Source organism: Vanellus vanellus (genome assembly GCF_965231255.1).
Source record: "Vanellus vanellus genome assembly, chromosome: 5".
In the NCBI taxonomy this organism is placed as follows: Eukaryota; Metazoa; Chordata; class Aves; order Charadriiformes; family Charadriidae; genus Vanellus; species Vanellus vanellus.
Genome location: NC_138910.1, coordinates 13,980,571 through 14,004,016, shown reverse-complemented (window position 1 = coordinate 14,004,016; position 23,446 = coordinate 13,980,571). Strand labels below are relative to the sequence as shown.

Genomic DNA, 23,446 nt, shown 5'->3' with positions numbered 1-23,446 from the left:
GGATCAGACTAATGCATTTAGGTTACTCAGCACCAGGTTTTTCCCCTGCTTAGAGAAAAACATTCCTGAAAGAGCCTCTAGGACCCCCTTTAGCTGTGTCCCTGCTAAATGCATGTGGACATCCGAGAGACATGCACACATCAATTAAAAACATGCTTTACATATAAATCTGTGAACAACATTTTACAACGCGCATGGTATCGTTTCCATGCGTATTTAGCACACAGCCAACATTATACTAGTATAAGACCTGATCTTGCACCGTAATTTCCCCCCAAAAATCACTTGACCCTTACTGGAAGCCATCAGCATATGATGTCTCTGGGTTTTGCACAAGAACTCCCTCCAAAGCAGAGGGCTGAGGGAACAATAGTGGCACCACTTTGCTCTACATGAAGAAGCACAGGCAAATCAAGTCAGCACTTGCAAAGGGGTGGACCAAGAGAACAAGGTAACCTACTAACTGAGCACTTCCATCTAAGATACCATGTTCAGTCAAACTTTTGAATCGTTCTTTGTCTCTGAGGTCAAGAAAGAGCTTTAAGGCAGAGAAGAAACCAGCAATGGTGATTTCATAAACCTTGTGTTACTCCCAAAGCCTCAAGATGTCCAACTGAACATCTCAAAAAAAGTGGTCTGCTATCTAAAAACTGTAATACACCAGACTTTATTTCCTTCCTAATGAATAATAGAAACTATTCAAAATTGTGCCACTGACTCTGGAAACTGCTGATTTTGTTTTAAAATTGCCAGTTTCGGGACAAACCAGCATTTATGAAAAATTGAAAATTGAAATTTTGAAAAATGCTTGTCTGAAGGGCTTGTCTTTAGGCTCACTTTGAAAAGAGGCAGCCAGAAAACAGAAACACTCTGAATCATTATTCTGTACCGAAAGTCAGCATTAGGCACCATTTTAAAATATTCCTTGAAAAGTTGTTTCATGATACAACAAGCAGAAAATTTCCTAAAGTTTCCTTTTAATCAGGTATAACAAACATGGCACAGCTGCCACCTGCATAGCACTAGCTGTGAAGTCCTGATCAAGATTATAGAGGTTTAGATCTTAAACTTTCTGCCTGCCAAGCTTTTATTGAAGTTCAAGAGATACCCATACATGAAGGGTCTGGGCAATCAACACATAACTGTGCACTACATGAAGACACAGCTTCACAACACAGAGACAGCAGAGGACCTGCAAAGATTTAACTGATATATAAACTCACACTACCTTTCCACAAGGAAGTGCATTTTAACAGCATTTCTCAATTAGGATGACACTACTTAAAACCAAAGGACTGATACTCAGCTCTTAACTTCTATTCTTGCCACTGGCGTAACCCACTCTATATTGCTCCTGTTTTGAGATGTCTGGCTCAAAAACAAAACACTGAGGAGAACTGAGGGCAAAGCAGATGGGAACTGCCAAGTTCACACAATGCTGGCTCCCAGCTGAGGGGAAGGTGAAGAACTTTTACACTGTAGTTCCAGAATGCCATGATGGGAACCAGACTGCAGATTTAACATCAAGCTGAACCACACAAAAAACCACAGTGATTTGCTCTTAAATTACTGGTGACCTGCAAAAAAAAAGACAGGGGCACGGGTGTGGATGGAATTTATGTTCAAAGAGTGTCTCTTGCACACACAGGTATTTCCAGAGCAAGGGGATGTTTCCTCTTCCCCCACCCCCTTAATTTTGACATTTATACCAAGAATATAAAGTTCTGCGTTCCCGGTAGTTCCTGGCAAACTCTGCAAGATCAGAGAGTTGGCAGAAGACCTCTCTCAGTCCTCATTTGTAGGACACACCAAATCCTGGGACAAAAAAGGCTAGTTTTCCCTTAACTGTCTCAACAAAGAAAACAAAGATGAAGAGTTTCAGTGATTAAACTCATCCTTCAAGTGCTCTGGCTGTAGTGAGCCACATTATTACAATCCTCCCTGATCCTCACACCCCCAAAAAAAAGAAAACTATAGCAAAAGGAAGAGATGAGATCTGGTATTTAACATGAGGGGGATGGCAAACTCCATTTCTGAAAGTTCATCTCATAATCCTTCTCCTCAAACAACTTGCTGGTTCCTGTTACAGGTTTTTACCAAATCAAGTCTGCTTCCAATGTAGCTGAATTGAAAAAAAATTTAAACTAATTAAACAAAAAAATCCCACCCTTTCACATGATGACAATAAAGCATTTAATAAACAAAAAATAAAGCTATTCCAGAGGACAGCTGTTGGAACAGGTCTCCACAAATACTACTACAGCCCAGGAGAGGATTGAGACCTGCACAGGGTATTTTATAAATTAATATTAAACTTTCAACATTTCAAAGTTAAGCCAAAAATAGAAATGTTTGAGAACCGGGGGGAAAGGAAGAAGGAAAAAAGAAGGGTCAGCAATGAACAAAAAAAGCTCAGGATTACAACAATCTGGGAGCTTTCATCTAATTTGCCATTGGTTTAGAAACACAGGTGTTTAGGCCAGCTTCATATTCCTTAGCACTGACAGATCACAAAGCACAAACACTTGCCCATGATATAGAGCAAGTTAATCTCAACACTAAGATTAAATGCCAGTTCCAAAAATGGTAGAGACCTTTCCCTCTATAAAATAAATCAATGCATCAATAATAGTAAGGAAAAAACACACACGTCACACGGCACAGTGGCACTTCTGAAAACAGCACATCCAAATACAAGCAGCCATCAAGGATACGAGCAGAGTCCCACAAGACAGTAATAGATCCCTTGAAAAGAGACTTGCACCAGGAAAAACACGGGTTTGTTGGGGGGTGTGGTGTCTTCATTATGTGTAGAAGGCATTCTTCTTTTCAACTCCTGTCTACCTCTGAAAAAGTGATTTCCCAGTGATCTTTTTTGCTTGAGAGAAATAAAGAACAAGCTTTGACAACGAGCCAGAGAACCAGACTGGGAGCCCTCCCAAACTAGCAGGCTCAGTGTTCTTGGAAAAAAAAAAAAAGCCTTTCCTCCAGCTGTCTCAGATGCAAGCCATCTCCCTCAGACAGTTAACAACAAAAAGAGAGAGCTCAGGTTTAAAGAGGTTGACTAAATATTCCTTCCCTAGAGATCATTGTTTACTGTCCTCATTTTTCTGCCATGTGATCATCTCATTCAATTCTCTCACTGCCCAGTCTCTTCCCGAAAGCATTTGGCAGTTGCGACCTGAGCTTTGGATGGAAAATCACAGCAAACCTTTACACATCACGGAGCAGGAAAACACAAGCCCTGTGTAGGTTTTTGGGGGGTTGTTTTTTGGTTTTTTGTTTGTTGGTTTTTTGTTGTTTTGTTTTGTTTTGTTTTTTTTTAATCTGTGCACAGGTCACCTTCAACCAAAAGCAGCGCTTTAAATATGAAGACCCACATACAGCTTTGTGATCAGAAGTCAAGTCAGAAAACAGACTAGTGCCCATTAGTGGGGAGGAGCTCGAAGAGAAAGCGAAGAATACCCCATGGCATCAAAATGAGCAGGACAACCATGCAACACTTCATGCAGGTCACCAGTGAACATGGATGAGAACCAGATAACACTTTGAGAACAGAGACCGGGTAGGGTGGTACGACTGTGGACACACCTCAGTTACACAGAGAGACTGCTTACCCTCGGTTTTAGTGGTAGTACCATCTTTAGGCAAATTAAAAAAAATAAGGAAAGTGTTAATAGGGAACATTAGTAACATCAATAGAAGCGGGCACTATATATTAGCTACAGAAATATGCAAAAAAAAATAACACAATTAGAGAAATTAAAAAAGGTTGACTGAGCAGCAAATCAAAGCTCGACATATCTGAAGAACATGCTTGCAGCTTTTCCCTCCTGCAATAACCAACCTTTGCCAAACTCCATTTTCGTTGTTTGCCTCACCATTTCTCTCATAGGAACGCGCAGGTGACAAGCGTCCCTACTGACTCAAAAGGAAGCAGGCTCCTTTAGGAACAGCCATGTTTGCATCGCTTAGAGCGTATTCGCTGCTTTTCTCCTACAGTCTATTTTAAGAGCAAGACTAGCACTGTATTCAGTCTCCCAGCTTCAAGGACAAAGCCAACTTTAGTAGATACTTCCCCCCTCTTCCGTTCTTCCTCATGACATAGGATTGTTCAAAAGCAGTTTCACCATTGAGGCCAGTGTGCAGCACGACCGAAAAATGGCTGCACCTGCAAGCTCAAAAGCACGCTATTATGCAATCGACTTCATATTCTGTGTTACATTTTCTCTGCAATGTATCTAAATCTTGAACCAAGTATGAACAGTTCAAATCAGGATAAGAATTCAACTTCTGAACCAAATACAACCAACACATTTAAGCCAAGGTAAAATATTTCAGATATGTAAGAAACCAGACTACAAAAAGAATCTATAGAAACCATCCCTAAATAATTCACCAAGCCTATTTTATCAGGCTAAAGACCAATTCCCTTACAGTAAGGAGAAGCAACTTTTCAACTGACTCACTGAAGACAATCTACACAGCTTAAATAAGATCACCGACTTCTGATTTTTCTTCCTCTTGTAAAGGTAAATTGATGAAAAGTCTGGAATTAGATTAGCATGAAAACAGCAGAATGAGAAACTAGCTCAGAAGATCAGCTCTGTTCATAACTGAGTTGAAGCTCTGCAAATACGGTGTCAATCACCGCCTTGCATTTCCTCCTCCACGCCTCCTTCAACAGCATCTCCAGGAGAGAAAGATCAAATGCAGTAAGAAACCCCGGCGCACCTGAAAGCGATATACGATGCTTTGAAAGAAAAATGCAACATGTGGCTATAATCCAAAAAGAGTCAGCATAAGGAACAGATACTTGAATCCTGTGTGGTGAAACGGGAAGGGTGACTTCTCTTTGCATCTACATCTTTCTCCTTTGTAAAACAGAAAGCGATCAAACTTAACTAAGATGTACTATTCAAAGCATAAAACAATTAACGGAAAACCAGTTTTAGGAAAGGAGGGAAGGAAGAGAAGGGAAAGAGACAGGGGGAAATGTCAAAAGGAACTGAGCGGTATTTTCCTCAACAATGTCCCAGAATCAGAATAAGATCTGCATTTCCCCAGAAAGAAGAGTGAGACGCAGACTATTAAACAATTCAAAACCTAAGAAGTTGCTTCAAGTCAGTTCTGTTGCAAATTTTTTCCTTAATCCCAAAGGGCAAGAGATTGCACACTGATCCTGGAGAGCTGGTAACAATCTCAGAGATATGTTCTTCTACTTAGAGTTTAATATTCAAATAAAACTATGAGGCACTTTCTGCTAGTAAAGAAAACTAACTGCAAGAGTAGAAGAACATGTAGATTTACCTAGTGATGCGTATGAGCCTGGGGGCAAGGCTGCAGCAGAACTGAAGGGGATGGATGCTCCAGAAGACGTCACTTTTGACTTGGCACTAGCTGCTGCATTCACATCGACGTCACTGCGGGATCGCTGCAGAGATCCTGGTGTTGACACAGATTTTGTACTTACTGTAGATGCTGCAGATGGGAGTGGGAGATCCAGAATAAAGAAGATTAATTTTTTGAGCTGTGTGCTTCAGAGAGCTTGACAAGCAGTTTACGGTACTATTTAACGCTCCCTGCTGGCACTGAAATACCTCAAATAAGAATGCTTTACCAGGGCAACGTGGGCTTCCCCACACCGCCTGCAAAGATATTTCAATGCTGACCTGATGCTACCTCTAAGAACTTTATCAGACACTAATGTAAATGCTGAGATGAAAAAGGCTGCCAGGCCAGTAACGAAGAAATTTCTAACGGAACCTAGATGGGAAAGTTCAACCACAGTACCTATGAACAGCCTGAGTTGCTGGCCAAAACAGACCTGCAGGTCCTTCGGTCCAGGTTTTAGTAACTTCCTTCCCAATACCTCATCTTCTCATGAGGACTGCTGTTCCCATCACTTGTTGATGCTTACCCTCTTAAGCATGAAGCTTGTCTATTCAGCTGCAAGCAAACATGCATTTGTGTGCACAATCAAGTAGGTTCCACACCAATATCTCCTTGAATCAAAGGTCTCGGTAGGGTGTAGTGTATACACAAACCAGCCAGAACCCAATCTTGGTCAGGTGTAGAAGGCAGCTTATCTTCTATTAACAAGTTTCGTCTGTTATATTCTGTATTAAAATTCACTATTTAGATTATTGTATGCATTCACTTAGGACAGGAAAGCTGCACCTAAATATTCCATCTAATAGTAAAAACAGATTAGCAACAAGATGGAATTTAACACTGTAGAACTTGTGTGCAGACGATGCCTCCTGTAAGTGCTGAATCCACAGAAAAAAATTACGGAAAATTGTAAAGCTGAACACACCATTAGACTATGTAGCCGTATGCCTTATCATCAGCTAAACATAACTTGGCTACAATTTTCATGACTTTTCAACCTGCCCTTCAGGTGCAAGCAATAGCAGATTTACTAACTTTTAAGAGCATCATTATATCAGCAGTTGATGCACAGTGGGGTGTACAACCCAAAACTAATTAAAAATTTTACACAGTAAGTTGCCATTTTAAGGAGCAGTAAACAGTGATCAAAGTTGTTCTTTGCATATTACATGTCTGAAATCCTCATTCTAATTCATCACACTTCCTCAGCAACACCTGAGCGCATTTTTCAGCTTCTGCTCTCACCTCTAGATGTAGTACTCCCAGTAGGACTTCTTTTGGCAGACAATGGACGGCTAGAAGCAAATGTAAATATTTATTAAAACAAAACTGGTATTTCATAGTCATCAGTAACAGTGCTCCTCTGTTCCCTCAGTACACAATTGAGTTAATAGTAAGTTCTTTATATACAGGAACAGACTAAAAAAAGCTTATTGTTTAAGAATAAATACAGCACCACCATGAAATTCTTTACAAAAGCACTAAGAAAAATTAGCATGCACATTATATGAGCAAGAAGAAATTTTTAAGAACACTTTTTGTAGATTTAAAAAGTAACACCAATAAGCTATGGATATTTTTCACACAGCTCTAACCTACATTGCAGACACTTGGATCCCAAGTTGACTGTCTCTCTAAGAAACGCTAGAATACATACATTCAACAGAAGAGTTATATACAGATTTTGCAGTTACAACTCAAATTTAGTCTTTTTTTCCCCTCTTACACGGAAAGAGGCAGACTTGCACTTCTAGGATTAATGCTAGACACAATTTCAATCCAAGCACTGTTTTAAGTGCTAACAGAATGACTAACAGTATCTGCTGAGCACAAAAAGCTTCCTAGAAAATTATTTATGGAATCAAGATAATGATTATTTTTTTTAAAGGGTTTTACTGACTTTTTATTTTAATACAATGTTAGCTTAAAAAAAAAAATGTATAAATACATTTTGGAATAACCAGTTGTTGAGGCCAAACAACGACCACATGAAACAAAGCAATGTGATGGCTCCCTCCAATTCAGTGGAGCTATCTGCAGTTGTTTAAACAGAAAGGTAGTGACATCAAGGACTTACTTGAGACTCTCCTGGGAGCTGGAGGAAGAGCGATCCGACTGGGGCAAGGAAACGATGCTGTCAGAGTTCTTCAAATGCGACTGCAGGGCCTTCTGGTAAGAAGACTCCAAGGTGTGGTACAGATGCTCTGCCTCTCTGCTGAAGTGACCGTGGAAACCCCAGTAACACCTGGAAGCAAGGCACAGTATGTGAACATTTCCGTGTTGTGTTTCAGGGGTCAGTGGAGCACAGGTACAGCCCTTTTCACTACTGGCATTAGTGGGCTCATTAGCCCAGTCATTACAACCACCTACTGCCCCTACAACACACATAAGACGTACCACTTTCTTCAACCCACTGTATTGCTCAACCAACCACAGAGAAGACAAACCAAATGAAAATAAGAAGAGAGTAATGCACCCTTTGGCACATTGTAAAAGCTCAAGTAGTCAAAAAAGCTTTATTACAGAAGAAACCCTCATCCCTCTGGTTGTCTAATGTACGTGGGAGATGGCAGACCCAATGGACTCATACTGGTTTGGGACTGAATGCTCAATAGCTACTTCAAAAGCATGCCAAAAGCAGAACACACATGCATGGGCCCAATTTCAAGAAAGCACCATCTGGTGTTGCTTTCTTTAAGTTTAACAAACAGCTCTTCTACAATGCTGCAGACACAAATCTTCTGATATACTGAGTTGAGGCTGTTGACTGTCTTTTGGGGAAGAAATAAGGAAAAGGAAAAAGATGCATCTATAGACTTCCAGTCAGTGCCATGTTGAAAACAAAAGACCATTTGAAGATGAGGGAAGAATTCCTCTATGGTCCAAATCTCCTGGCTGATGGCTCAACACCATTCACTCTCATCACAAAGGAGATGAAGACTCTCGGCACTTTTCAGGGGACAACTAACAGGAGTGAGAGTGTTAGTTGTGAGTGAATCACACTGAGGAGTGAATCAAGAATTGCTTGTGTGACAGCCAGTCCTCAGAGAAGTCACAAGCATTTCACATCACTAGAAGGAAACAAATTTCTGCCTTACAATCAGCTACACTGCTAATTAAGAAATATGGGAAGAGAGAATTAAGTATGCTCTCTGAAGTCTCATGCCACTCTCCCTTGCTGTCTATTCAACTTAACTAGCCACCTGCTGTGAAGTCTCAGTGCCTACTATATTTTTCAGTGATGGACACGTTCCCTTTCAAAAGGATTTAAATGGCCCTACTGTGAAACACCTCTGCTTATAACATAGCATTTAGTTCAATCAAATTTATTGTTCATTGATTTCATGTTTTACAGCATCCTGTTTCTGAAGAAAAAAAACATTCCTGTAGTGTTCTGTTCAGAAGCGCATGATCCTAGTCTATCAGCATACAACCGTAAGTACAAAAACATTAATGGAAATGCATGAGATCTTCAACAGAAGAAAATTAATTGCAAATATTGAAGTTTCCTACTGATACACACAAAGATATTATTTCAGCGTCCGTAGTTTAGGACACCATTTAGCACAATGCACAGTGACTTTTGTTTCAAGAGTAGCAAATAATCTAGTCTTGCATATAGGCCAAAAAGAAAAGAAATAATATACTAGAAATTATAGTATTTTTGTGCTAAACAGAAGAAGTCTCAGTTAACTGCAAGTAACTCAAACATCAAAAATAAAGACGAGGTTACTAGTTCTTGACTCTAGACTCCTGAACAACTCAGGTAAGCATTTTACTTGCTCTGACAGATAAAAAGACAATAAAATATTACAAGAACAAAGTGAAATAAGCACCATGAGGAGATGCGATACATATATAACTCAGTCCTATGCAATCACCTCATGTGACGACATCTGCTGAAGTACATAATCCCATCGAAGCCAAGGGAAAGTTGGCATCAACCGCCAGGAGAACATAACTTGTCTGGACTTCAGTCTCCAACATGCAATACCATTGACTCACAACTCAACAGGGGCAAAGAAGAGGGGGAAGAAAAGACACCAACAACAGCTTCCACTTACTTCCTTGCCTCTATCCTGGCTTCAGAGTCTGCATCATGAATTCCCTTCTTTATCGTTTCAGCTAACACTGATATGTGTCTGAAATAAGAAGGAAAACATTACCCGGCAGTCCAGAAAAATTCACCACACTTATAAACAAATGGCTACTTTGATTTTGCCTTGGTCTCCAAAAACAAAGAGTTCATCACATCTTCCCATTTCCATGTAATATCCTTTGGAGCCTTTATTTATTTACTCCTACAAGTCAGTTTTATTTCACCCACATTGCTGACTAGGAAAAGGCAAACAGCATTCTTCATAGGTCAGTGTTTAATTAGCTATTGAAACTGCCTGGGTGCAAAACCACTCTATTAACCCTTAAATAGTTTTGCACAGTCTACGTCTAACAAAATTGTGCCCCTGTCTCTTCTGCAACAATTACTTTCACTGTTCATCAGTTTGAAGTGCTGTAGAAGCCTCAGAAGCTCCTGATGGATGCGTAGTAGCCTTCTTATCACTTCACTTCAGGGTGCAAAAGGGATATTGAGCTCAGGGATTCACTCAGCCAGATTTTCCAGGGCTGGCACAGGAAACAGACTCACCAAACTGACTGCCAGAACTACAGGGATGAATTGTGTGCATGCACACACGTACGTGCTTTTTTTGTGGCAAAAATATCTCTACGAGAGCTACCTGACATAATCTCACCTCTTGGGTTATCCTTTCTCCAGAATTAACTTCCTCAGACATAAGTAGGAGAGAATTAACCCACTTGTTTTCAGAGCTTACCTTTCTAGCGAATGTGTTTGCCACTCCTGCAACAGCAAGTCTAAAAATTCGTAACAGCGCCTGAGAAAAGAAAGACGAGAAATGCTGAGCTATTTAAGTTAACAGAGCCACACTGACTTTGCCATACCTGTCACTGAACAACAGCCACCTTTTGTTATGAAACTTTTGGGGACCTTAGAATTCAGTAACAGCTCCATTTTTAGGTGTGCAGAGAGGACCATTAGCACATCCAGTCCAAGTTCCAGGTGACAGTATCAACAGAACACTACTTCTGCTGACTGGCTTAAAGAAAACGTGTCACTATAATGGCTAGTAGTGGGGAATAGGAACATGTCTGTAAGGAAGCCAAAATAATGAGACGTTATTATAACAACATGTAGGCACAAAGATTAAAGAACACTTTTCTTTAAGGAAAAGTGCGTTTTCTTCTGCAGTGCTGCAGCTTATACAAGACGGCTGACTTCAACTTTGATCCCAACTCATGTGGGAGAGTGAGATGCATTCTTTCTTTAGGAAGCGTGTATATCAACCCTTTTCATGAATAAAAACAAACATGACATCATAACATACATGTGAACCTATTCAGTGGTGAAAAGGAAAGTAAGTTTAAACTAAATGCTCACCTTCTAACTGCAACAGACTTGGAGGTACAATTACTGGTTATGATGGGTATTAATCGAGGGATGTGCGTATGCTAGAAGAAAGCAAACAACAAAAACAAGAAGAAATCTTTACACCACAGTTCCATGGAACAAAAGGCCATCTCCCTCAGCCACCTGAGCCCAGTATGTAGGTACTTATTTTTGTTCAATTCTTAAAAATAGAACTGCTAAATAAAAGAACACTAACAGATACGGTCATATATTTTTATTATTAAAAAGTTTGTATTTTATCTGTTAAAATAACAGGTATTTTATTTTCTGCTATAATGACAGGCTCCAGTGAGTCAAGGAGCTGAAGTCACTGCAAGAAGATCTAAACTGTCAGTGGTGACAACTGGAGAGATATGAGGCTATCTACAGCTTCCCCAGTGAATCACTAGGCAGAAGCCGCCTCCATGACCTAATGGTTTTAGGAAACATGCACTGTCTGTGAGGAGTTTTAAGCCATAATTAAGAGGATGAGCCTGTCCTGAAGGCAGGGTAAAACCCAATCGAAGAAAGTTTGCTCAGCTCTTAGAGAGATGGAAATATATTACTCTGCAAAGAAATGTTTTTTCTACTATTTTGGCAGGGCTTAACTATCATCATCTACACAAGGCCACATGACATCCGAGAAAGCCAAGCCCAGCACAATCAGAAAAATAGATTAGGCACTTAATCTCATTTTAATTGCAGTAATATTCATATAGTTTTCAGAAACACCATGGTATTTGGAAGCGATAACATATTGTTCTCTTTTGATGTATACTTACTCGAATGATTAATCTAACTGCTACAACACCAGACGTGGCCATGACTTTGGCACTATTTGGAATTAGATTAAAAATTGTTGGCATGATGGCTTCTGCCCCATGGTCAAACTTGTTTCCCAGAACTGATGACAAATGTCTGAAAAACAGAATGAAGTCATGCTGGTAAGCGTGCTGAGGATTCAGCCAGTCAGACTTCTACAGAACATCTGACATAAGCACATCTGACATCTCAGTCTTCCCAACTGTCACCTCCTCTCCAACTCCAAAGGACAGATGTGTTTCAAAAACATAGTTCGTTTACTTTCATTTCAAACCGATGTTCTATATTCATTTGAACTCTGAGAAACAGTAAGTTCAGCATAAAGTAAATAACTAGCACAGCTAAAAAACTGTTATCAAATGGGACAACACTGAAAGGGTGTATTTTCCTGAACTTGTTAGTTTGTGTCACAGTTTCTCTGAGCTTATTTTGCCTTAATATGAACAAATTTTGAAAAAGCTGTTAGAAACACTGCAGTGCCCTTTTTCTGGAAGCATTTCACAAAGGATAAAACATCAAAAATAAAAACTAGCTCAATCCAAACCAGAACAAAAAACACTTGTTTTTTCAACTTTGTTGTTCAATCTTTCCCTACTCGGTGCACGAATGCCTGGCTGCTCATTCATTCAGCATATCTCAAATCAGCATCATTTAAAACTCAAGAACAGTTTGGCACAACTACAATTAGTGACCTACATGGATGTGGTTTTAAACAGCTGTAGCAAAATCATGTTCTACCTCTAACTATGTAGTACGAGCAGCACAAGTTACATCCTAAATGTGTTTCAACCAGTGTCTGTTCCTTCTTCCTACATCACATTTCATAAGCATATTTAGAAAGTAAACTTACCCCAACGTGATACAAGCCTCTCGCACTACTTGAGACCGCAGGTCTTTAGCGGATAATTTAAATGCTCCATCCAAAAGTCTTAAGTGTTGGAAGAAGTTATCATATTCTGCAGCTCCAGCCAAAAGTAAGGAGCGTATCTTTTTCAACTGTTAGCACCATAAAAGAAAGCAGTGATTGTTAATGAGCAACAGACACAAGGACGGTTATGTTCAGGGCTGATATTTGGTTTCCAGGGTCCTTGTACAACCGTTCCTCAACATGCACTGAAGAACTGTGTTCTTAAAGTCCAAGCAATTTCATTATTTCAGATTTTATATTCAACATATAGGTTACCATACTGAGTATGATAATACAAACTCTCTAGCTGTTATAAGAATCCAGAAGTATTGCATACGGCTACTCAAACTGTATTGTTAATAACCCAAACATTACATTTTAAGCCAAAGGATATCTTGAAGGTTCTCCTCTATTCCCTTTAGAAACCATCTATTTACAACAGCTTCTAAAGCTTAGGTCCTCTCACAGCTAACTATTGCATTAAAAAGATGACTAGACTTAAAGGGCATAGCTCATATTCAGATCTGAGTAATACTGACTTATATCTAGAATACAGCCATTGACTTCATTAAAATGATTATCTGGTTCTAATAAAAGTGGAACCTTGACCCCATTAAAATGGGAAACTTTCTATTAGAGGGACCACCATTTCCTCCTATAGACTTTTTGGACATGTTCACAGGCCCTCAAGTATACTGATGCATCTGTACAGTGCCTCAATTTAGGCTCACTGTTACTCAGTACAGCAAACAAAAAAAAACTTGAAGCTGAATCAGCACAGTTTGCCACTCAGATCTGCAATGCAGGATTTGACAGACATGTCGAAGTTGCTACACCAGTGACGAAAGCCTACAGTGTAGACAAGATCATGCATCTCTTTATACCATGAAAACACAGCTCACCTCAGTAAATAAGACTCAATCTTGGCATTCATATAAACACATCTGATTTCCCACTTCCACATTTCCCACAGTCATATTTACATATTCAAAACTTAAAGGTGTAAATTCTTTCCGAATCGTTTTACTTATACTTTTGCAAAAGTGTAAGTAAAGTTCTCTATCAGCAAAGTGACTTTCTGCTTCAGGAGGAAGTTTTAAGATATTCTAAATACCATTTTAGACATTTTGATTTCAGCACCTGCTAGCAAATTTCTAGCTTCACATCTGGATTTGCTGCATAACTTGCAGTTCAACCTGATGCCATCTCACCAGATTCTTGTACAGCAAATAGCATTTCTCTTCACAGATGTCGTTTAAATTCAGTCTCATCAAGCTTGGGAGAACATAACAGGTGTTCACCAAAAACTACATTCTAGCTTTTCTCTGAGGTTCTCCCAGTATCCTCTTCATGGGATTAAGCTCAGTGCAGGAAAACCCTAGATTAATAGAGTCCATAAGCAAGTACACTACTTACCGCGGAAACTCTCTGTTCCCAGTCGTGCTTATCATCTGATAGGATCTCTCTTATTTTGTTTATGGATTCCTCAAGATCCCGGCTGGAATAAATCTGCAAATTTAAATACAGAGTATCACCATAATGCAAGATTTACTCCAGAAAATCAGATCGCTTCCCAACTACGTTCTTACGTCTTTTGCTCCACAGTGCTCAAATGTCATGTGCTACCCTTGGACACAGCTGACTTTGCATAATATGAAGAATTTACACCTATTTCCTGCAATCAGAAATTACTAAACGTGCACAAGATTATTAAAGGATGATCTTTTATTGTTTTACTATACTTCCACAATTTTAAGCAGCATTCCCGTAGCTACTAGTAGCTATACTAGTGAAGATCTACAGAAGATCATGAGTGGATAAATGTGCTGTTCAGTTGTCCCAAAAATAAAGCTCTGTTGAAGGAGAGGGGATACATGACATCTTGGCTATTCAGCTACATCTATCAGCAAACATGGACTATCCAGTTGTTGCAGCGATCCTGGAGACACGTCACCTTCATTGCTTTCAGTTCCCACATGGTACAGATGAAATGTAGAGAGGCTTCTGCTGACTTAAGTTTTTGTTCGACCAGACTGCACTGTGCAGCATGTAGGCCCAGTTCCAGCTCCATGTCCGCTCCTGTGATACCTCTATCGCAACCCTCCCAACCCCATTCCCTCCACTTTTGAAGGGAGTTTCACACAAACTACTGGCAGATACCACCATTTAAAACTTGCCTCCCTCCACCTTGCCTTCCCCTTAAAGATTTGTTAACAGCACAATGGAGCACAATTTGCCAGTGATTAGGACTACAGCATACATCCATCTTCTGCTTTTTAGCACTGTGTGTTTTAACATGTAATTCTACTTACCTGAAGCGTTGGGACATCTTCAAATGCCTTAATGAAGTCTTCTTCATCCACAGCACCTGCTCCCTCTTTGGCTGCTGACACACAAATGAAAAAGCCTTTTCAATCTTCTTATCAACAAGAGAATCAATTAAGAAACCACCAGCTACCAAGGCACCTAATCAGGAGCTCACTATCCATGCAGCCGCAGAGTGCTGCAGATGTAATGAGAGCAGGGACAGGGAAATTCAATGCCAGGCACAGACTAGGCATTCACAGCATCCTTCAACTCCTAGGCACAGAGGGCACATTAGAGAAGTCATTACAGTAGTCGCTCAACAGTTAGGGGGGACAGTCTGAAAGATGAAAGGGAATATTTACTTTAATTATATGAGAGATTTTATTTTAAAGGATTTAGTCTTATCTATAATAGATGAAGGTGCAGATCTGACAGGTGCACAAACAGACAAATGTTAAGGAAGATAAATAGTCTCTGAAATACTAATCAGATTAGAGACTGTCTGATATAGGGAACTTTCTCCATTTCTCTAGGTCACATGTAGAATTATAAGCACACGTAGAATTATTGCTCATATTCAGAATTACTGCTCAGTTTTCTTTCTGCATCTTTATCACCAGCAATAACCAAAGGTCTTAGAAGAAATCCAGTGTGTCAGTTTTAGATCGCATGGGCTGAATTTAGCATGTAGCAGTAAGCAGCCTGCCTCAGTTCAACTACAGCTGCAGCTATAAAGGCAAAAATCTACACACTGCAACATTGACATGACTGAGTCCTAGCCCTCAGCGCACAACCGCACAGGTCCAACCTTTCACAAATGCAAAACGCGTTATAGAGACGTGGGGACTGCTTGGAGATTCACCCTACCAAAGTTTGGTTGTGGCATGCAGACAATGTACACGTAATGATTTCACGGGGAACATTTGATACTGGATCCTGGGGGCCAGTCTGGAAATCCTCGCGATAAGCTTAAACACGAACACTATAAGTACTTCACATCAAGGTCAATTCATATATGCTGTTGGCTTACTTGAAGACTTGGAGCCCAGAGCTGCAGATCCAAGTCTGCGGGTAGTCCCCATCCCAACTCTGCGTGAGTTTGCAGGGGCCTTTGAAGATGTAGAGGAGCTAGCTGAGGAAGGTCTGTTCCCGTCCACGGAGTCTTCATCATCAAAAATTTTATCTGCCAAATAAAGCATACTCAGCTGTAAGTCCGATGAAGCAAAGGGATGTCCCAAGGAACATGTCCACGCGATGGTAAACGTGCTGCATGTTCAAGTCAAAGAGGGTAACCCAGGAAAGATCGCACGGAAACACCCACACTGTTGATAAACCACAAGCCATTAATCACAGACCCATCCAGAGCTACAAATCCCCTTTCATTTTTTAAAGGGTCACCAGAGATTCTTTACAGGGAAATAGAAAAAGTTACCTCAAATTCATAAAAAATACACAGTGTATTAAAACTTACTGAATCCCCTGTGTACATCCAGAGGGAACTGCAGCCTCTACTTCCAAATATGAACATAAATTAACTTAAAATGAATTACAGTCACTTTGATTCTCGGTGAAGGTCACTTCAATTCCAAAGGAGTGCTTATATTGCACTTTTACACAGATTAGCTAACCCACTTGAAAAGCCAGCCTTAGGTTGAAAGGTGACAAAGCGTTTGGACAGCTGATATATATGGCACACATTATTTATTGAGGCCAGAAAGCCACCTCAATCCCCATCACTTAGCTTCTCCATACTAACACTTCATTCAAGAATTCAGACCTGCTTTGTGTCCATCCCTCTCCACCAGTCCAAGGTACGCACCCACTCTCCACCATTTCAGGAACATTTCCTTGCAAAATTTCACTTGGCAAAAACTCAAGCAGGTGCTTTAATCCATCCCTATTCAGGAAGGCACCTGGGAATATCTAGTAACAAATACAGACTCCTAGTTAGACACTAACGGGTGAAATTCAATACAGGTTGAGCTTTCTGAAAGTAAGAAAATAAATTGCTAACAGTATAGACACATTCTAGGGGAGGCAAAAGAACAGAAAGAAAAGCCTGCACTGTTCTCAGCCCAACAGCCTTAAGGAGTTTTCCCTGCCTGAAATAGTATTGTCTCATTAGCAGCTGGACACAGGAGGACCATCACAGATCACCTAAAAACCACATTTCCAATATGTACCTGTGCACACAATGCCGTAGTCCAATCACAGCACAACACTGAAACAGCAGGTAGACAGCAGCATCCAACAAGTTCAGAAAGGTGGCCAAGGACATCTCTCCCCTTAATTTTGATATTCAAGAAGCCTCACAATATAGGAAAGGGCCAAAAAAAAAAAAAAGTAACATCTAAAGAAAAGGGGTAATATAACAACAGTACTTGGACTGTTGTTCAGGCAAAAGCGAAAAAGACAACAGTGAACATATGAGCCTTAACATCAAGAAATTTAAGGTCACACAGCTAAGGAGAAGAAAATAAGCTCCATTTGGGATGTGGGCTCTCTTTTTAACACAGTGCCCTAAGGCAGCCAGGGAGACCATGCGACCTCCCTATTGACACTGGCCATGTTCTGACATACACAATTCAAAAATAATTTGAAAAGAGCTCAGGGAAGGACCATGAGAATGATTAAAGGATTGGAAAACATGTTTTTAATTAAATTAAATGAAAATTCACTGCAGGGGACTGTTTAGCCTGGCCAGATTCTTAACAAGTTGTTTGATTATATTCTGTGTTAACACAGCAACTCAAGATTTATTAACGTAGTTTTCCAGTGTGATTTATTAATATTGTTTCTCACTTAATAGACAAATATACAACAAGGCCACTGGCTGGAGGTTAAAAACAAATTAAATTCTGAATTGCCGTTTTCCCCCCCTCCCTTCCCTACACCCCCTCCTATTTTTGCAATAGTCACAGTAGTGACTCCCCACGAGGTGAGGAGGTGTGTCACCCAGTGAATTCTACCACAGACAGATATTTAAAAAAAAAAAAAATAAATTAAAAAAAAAAAAAAATCAAGATTGAGCTTCTTTTCCCTGAAAGATACAGTCTAGTTCAAGCAGGAACTATTTCAAAAACATTATTTGTAAGAGTTGCACAGAAGGTCACGGTAGATCAAAATAGACTTTAAAATCTCTGAAGCCTCTAGGAAGGGGTTTAAGCAATGCGGAAAGACCTACACAGACCTTGAATACAAAAACTTCTGAGCAATATTTGCCCCAATTTCATTTATTTCAAAGGCTCGTATAGACATTAAGCAAATGATTATTTGTCATATTCGTATTACCAGCCAAGAGAAAGTCAGTCATACTCAAAAGATACTTTACTGCTTCAAAACCACTTTCATCTAGTGATAAAATTCTCCATCAGCTGCATTTCAGGCTCTCTGTATGTCTTAATTCACTTCCTCTTGAATCTGCATTTTTAAAGCCTCACCCCTCTGAAAGGAGAAGAGGGTGTGGTTTGCTATTTCATGTAACAAATACAAATTCAGGAGAGGATATTAAAAGAATCACACTCCTATGGCATTTTAGCAATTACATCAACTATCATTTCGGTGTCAAACAGGCTTTTTTGAGCATTAGCTGAAAAACAACACTCCAAAAAATGAACCAGCCAGCCCTCAGTTGTGGGGATGTTTGGATTACCATCATATCTTCCCATTTGTTAAGTCTACAAACTAAGCATTACATATTTATCAAATCAGAATATCCCTTCAATAGCCCAACAGCATTTTCTCATTTGAGCAGTGCGGAATGACAGCGCCACATTCAGAACTGCACACCAAGTCTTCCAGCAGCACGTGTACAGGACAGAAAGAGAAACAAAGAACAGAAAAAAAACATGAACACAGGAGTTCAGAAAATAAGAGAAAAAACAGCCTACTACACATTATCATTAAAAAGCCTTTGTTTTCCTCATTCGTTGACTCCTGATCACAATAATCATTTGAACTACAATCATATTTTTTGCAGCCCATCCGCAAATCACACGGTGGTAAATTCAGCATGGGTGTAACTCTCGTGACTCCAGCAGAGGTGCACCAAAGCAGAATCTGTGCCACGTTCTAGCATTAAATAACCATCGATGTTCTCCCATCCCAAGACACCCCCCCAGTGCTCATTTATAAGGTCCATATAGCACTCTCCATCAGAGACATGCCCTTATAAAAGAGGCCTTTGTCTGCTCACCACTCTGCTGTCTTCAAGAAACAGAACACAATTCGCTTCCCATTTTTCAATTCCTTTACATTCTTTAAGAAGGAAAAAAAGAATGCTTACAAGTACATATCCTTCTGCAAATAAGCTTCCTCAACATTCCTTCATATTTTCCATAGCGTGCCCAGATGTAACAGTGCTTCACAGAGCGCCGCAGCTTCTTTCAGTCCAGAACATAATCAATCATTGCCCCTCGTATTCATTAAGCATGCTGTCTTCACATGTGGATTTAAACAGCTATGGCTTCAGCCCTCTCTCTACGACTGCGGCTCTAAAGGATTCTCATCAATACCCATTTCAGCCCAGGAAACTTCAGATCACATCTAGGAAGGAAATTCCACGCTAGTAAGGGAAACCCGGGACAAATAATCCAGGATGAAGACAAGCTGCCTCTGCCTGGCTGGGCTGGCTTGCACTAGGAACCAGCCTGACTTTATCCCCTGGGAAGCGCTAACAGGAGCATCTCAACAGCTGTCATCATTTGTCCATGACGAATAAATTTAGTCATTATTCATTTTAAAACGTAACCCCTTCAGGTCTGGGCAAGGTGTAAAATGGGGAGAAGAGACTGTGCTAGTTGTTCAGGAGCCACGGTAAATAAGGGCCAGCATTTCCCCTGCTTGAACTACCAGTCTGGGACCTTTTAAAGCAAAGTAATTGAGTCTCAAATTTCCTTTCCAAGGAAAGAAGATGCTTTCTGGCTTTAAAAAAAAAACCTTTAGGATGTGAGATTGAAACCTTTCAGTTATTTATCTGTAAGCTTTAGAGAAGAGAGCTACTCTGTAGTGACTACAGAGTGTGAAAAGCAGCTTACAATCATGTCTGTTCCTAACAAAGATGCCCCGCAATGGTCTTTAGGCCTGACTGCAGGGTACCAAACCTGCTCTGGCCCCACTATGCCCGTTTATCGTGTCCCTTGAGCAAGCATCAGTGCCACTGAGGTGGGCAAATAACTTGCAAGAATTTCCTTTTACAGGACACCACCTTCCTCCCCACCTTCAATTCTACATTTAAATTTAAGCGGTTAAATCTCTAGTTTGATATCTACACAGACTGAAGCACCACAGCCAGAAGATGGAATCTACAGATGCTCTGCCTGCTCTGGAGGTACTCTTTTTTGCCAGACACAACCCAACATGCATTGGCGAGTGTTTTGCAGACACAGACCCCTTGGACACCTCAGACCGTGCCCTGCCCCAAGGCCAGCATCTGCCCCCGCACAGGACACGAGGCACAGCTCACTCCTCCCTGTGGGTGCACCACCAGCCTACAAACATTACAGCTTCAGCTGAGGTTAAATGCCTCTTCCCATCAGCTTATACCAACCCACATATGGCCTAGCCGCAAGACAGCTGAACTCCAACATTTACAGGTATTGTATAAGGTTTCTCCAGGAAAAGGAGTTTATGTGTCCCTTTATCTTCAGTGGGTTCATATATGCTCCTCAGCAGGACTAAATGTTTAAAAACAAAGGAGTCATGGTCACAAGCAGCAGTACACAGACACAGCACATCATTATGGTTTCTCACTCGGCCATCTCCCACAGTTTCCCAGCTGCTCTATCCTCCTGGCCCCAGTCATGGCCCCTCCTTCCCCACCCTCCACACCAGGAACAGTATTTTGAGTCTTTAAAACAGTGTCCACTTGGGCTCAGTGACCCCAGTCAGCCCCCCAGTGTCACCCACCACTCCTGTCCCCTCAGGTCCAGTTCTCCCAAGCTTTACCCAGCCACCAGCTCCAGTCCCAGCCCACCTCGCTGCCGCCTTTTGGCACAATTCAATGAACCACCACATCATCCTTCCCAACTGGCTTTCAAGTGAATTCCCAAAAACCCAACCTCAGTGGGGATCCCTCCAAGGGCTCACCAGGAGTGAGCCCGCCACAGCAATGATTGTGTCTGCAAGGATACGCATGTTACCATTACCTTGGATTTTCTCTTACCTCACATACACTGCCCTAGAATATGTATAATTGTGGGTGGGAGTTTGTCTTCTGAATAAGGTTTTCTACAATGTAAATCTAGACAATATATTTATGACCATAATAAACAGAATAAGCAATACTGCTACCATCAGCCACAGGTAAGGTAAGACCCGAGCAAGAATGAGACCCAAGTCAAGAATGTCATGCTAGGTAAGTGGACAAATGCTTTTTAATAATCCTTACAACACCCACATGCTTTTTTTTTTTTAAATCCAAAATGTTTCGGTTTTTCTTCCTTAGCTACGAAAGGTGACACTCATCATCTTGGCTGCTGCTTCATTCTGTCTAATTATGAACTAATGAAACTGCTCATAACCTAACAGGTCTTCAACTGCTATCACAAAGGGAAAGAAGATTCCTGAAAGAAGTAACACTTGGAATTGTTTTCTGCTCCAGATACATCATATTTACACAGGCAGTTGTTCTGCTACGCATCCTGCTCAGTGCCAAGCACACGGCTATGGCAGTGTCAGAGTACTGATGTCTGCCATCAGGCAGAAAAACAATCCGGCAGCAGCAGCAATAAAACAAAGCACATTTCTGTCAGTGAGGACTCCTATGTTTATTAAACCAATTCTAACATGAAAAAGGTAAGCGAGGAAATCGATGTACACCCTGACCTGACTACATCCAACACCAGACTAGGCAGACACAATCTGCATGTGGAAGGTAAATTCCAACTTCTACCCGAGAGAACAAGCAATAGCCCAGGCAACATTCAAAATCTGCTCTCAAGGACTGACCTGTTAAGTCAGACAAAATCTTCCTGCAGAAGACTAATCTGAAATCACATAACTGATTCAAGTTACTTTTCTGAGGGATATTACAAATTTCTATCCTAGAATCAGATGGCTCCAATTTAAGTTGTATCCATGACGACTGTGGGGAAGCTTGAGAACAAGAGCCTTAAAGACTTGAAAACAAGAGTCAAATCAAAAGGATTCAATATTTATGAGTCTGTCTGCTTCGAAACATGATTTTTAAAACCATAAGCTTGACAATATTAATATCATGTTAACAAGGCACAGCACACACTCTCTAATAGCATATCGGCATTAACATGACTAAGAACACAGCAAACTGCTTTTCAGAAACTTCTGTTCATGACACTAACACACCTGGAAATGGGAATTTTTAAGAGTTAGTGAAACTGTCATTTGGTCAGTTTTCAGCAATATGAAAGTTTCCATTAGCTCTATGTAGCTTTAGAAAATAGGCATTACAAAGGTTTCACATTCCTACAAGCTTTGTTAAATTAAGTAGCAATAGGAGACAACAAACTGGCTGTCATACTGAGCGAAGGAGCAACAGCTTAAACAGCCAAAAGAATTCACAAAAGCACTGAGAGCTGAAATAAATCCATAAAAATAGCCAGGATTTATTAGCTTCACTAATTGCTTTAGCAAAATTCATTCAGACACCTAAACAAGAATCACAAACCCATGTGCTAGGAGCTGCACAGACACAGCCTTCACCCCAATACTGATAAAGAAATAAAAAAATAAAAAAAGATAATCAAGAGACAGACACAGACATGCACACAAGGCAAAAAAAAAGTGAGGAGAAGAAAATACGATAAGGATCTGTTTTCCTCAAAGTCATCCTTGGAAATACAGTATTCCCCCAGTGTCCTTTCCAGCCAGCCACACAGCTTTCCCCAGACATCAAGAGCATCAGAAAACCCACAACAAGTCCCTTAGAAAAACACACCCGCCCCAGAAGCCCACATTGTTTACATATAGTTTCAATGTAAAGAGCAAAACCAGGCTTTCCCTACCCTGCAGTTACCCCTCCTGTCACCCAGAGGCTCACCATTAGGCCTTTCAGGGCGCCCGCCTGCCATTCACAGCCAGGCTGTCCGTACAGAGATACCATTATCTCCGAACACAGTCTTACACAAAACGCACCAACTATTTCGGAGTCTATTAAACACTCCACAACAGGGTGGCATTTCCTGTGTTTCACTGCTGCAGCTTTCCCCGATGACTGCACTTGGGAGTGCTGTGCCTTTTTCGTTGTGGACCCTTGAAAACACCCTTTACGTTGCAGCGGGTGGAAAGACGCCAGCAGCAGCAGCATCCCAAGCACAGACACTGCTCCCTCCTCACGGGGCTCTCGTTAGCATAATCTTTGCAGATAAAAATGCAAAGTGGGTCGAATACCCTGAGCCCTAGAGGTACCAATCAATGAGAAAGGCTATTTATAAAGGATGGACCAGGGGGATCTTTTGTAGTCAGAAAACCGTCTTTTTCCAGAACTACAGGAATTGGAGGCCTTATTGCAGGACTGGTATAGCCACAGGAAAGCGTTCCTTCTTTCCTAAACAGCAGATAAAGCTATCCTCTGT

General features: G+C 40.7%; 1 protein-coding gene across 1 annotated transcript in view; it reads right to left on the bottom strand.

Annotated features, from left to right (window-relative positions):
* CLASP1 (cytoplasmic linker associated protein 1) overlaps positions 1-23,446 on the bottom strand; it is a 171,868-nt gene that overhangs the window by 78,004 nt on the left and 70,418 nt on the right. The window contains exons 8-18 of the mRNA XM_082484322.1: positions 15,925-16,077; positions 14,900-14,973; positions 14,004-14,096; positions 12,531-12,676; positions 11,641-11,776; positions 10,850-10,920; positions 10,227-10,286; positions 9,459-9,536; positions 7,472-7,639; positions 6,640-6,689; positions 5,311-5,481 (exon numbers count right to left, since the gene is read on the bottom strand). Coding sequence (XP_082340448.1) covers positions 5,311-5,481; positions 6,640-6,689; positions 7,472-7,639; positions 9,459-9,536; positions 10,227-10,286; positions 10,850-10,920; positions 11,641-11,776; positions 12,531-12,676; positions 14,004-14,096; positions 14,900-14,973; positions 15,925-16,077 — 1,200 coding nt within the window. The remainder of the gene's footprint in view (positions 1-5,310; positions 5,482-6,639; positions 6,690-7,471; positions 7,640-9,458; positions 9,537-10,226; positions 10,287-10,849; positions 10,921-11,640; positions 11,777-12,530; positions 12,677-14,003; positions 14,097-14,899; positions 14,974-15,924; positions 16,078-23,446) is intronic.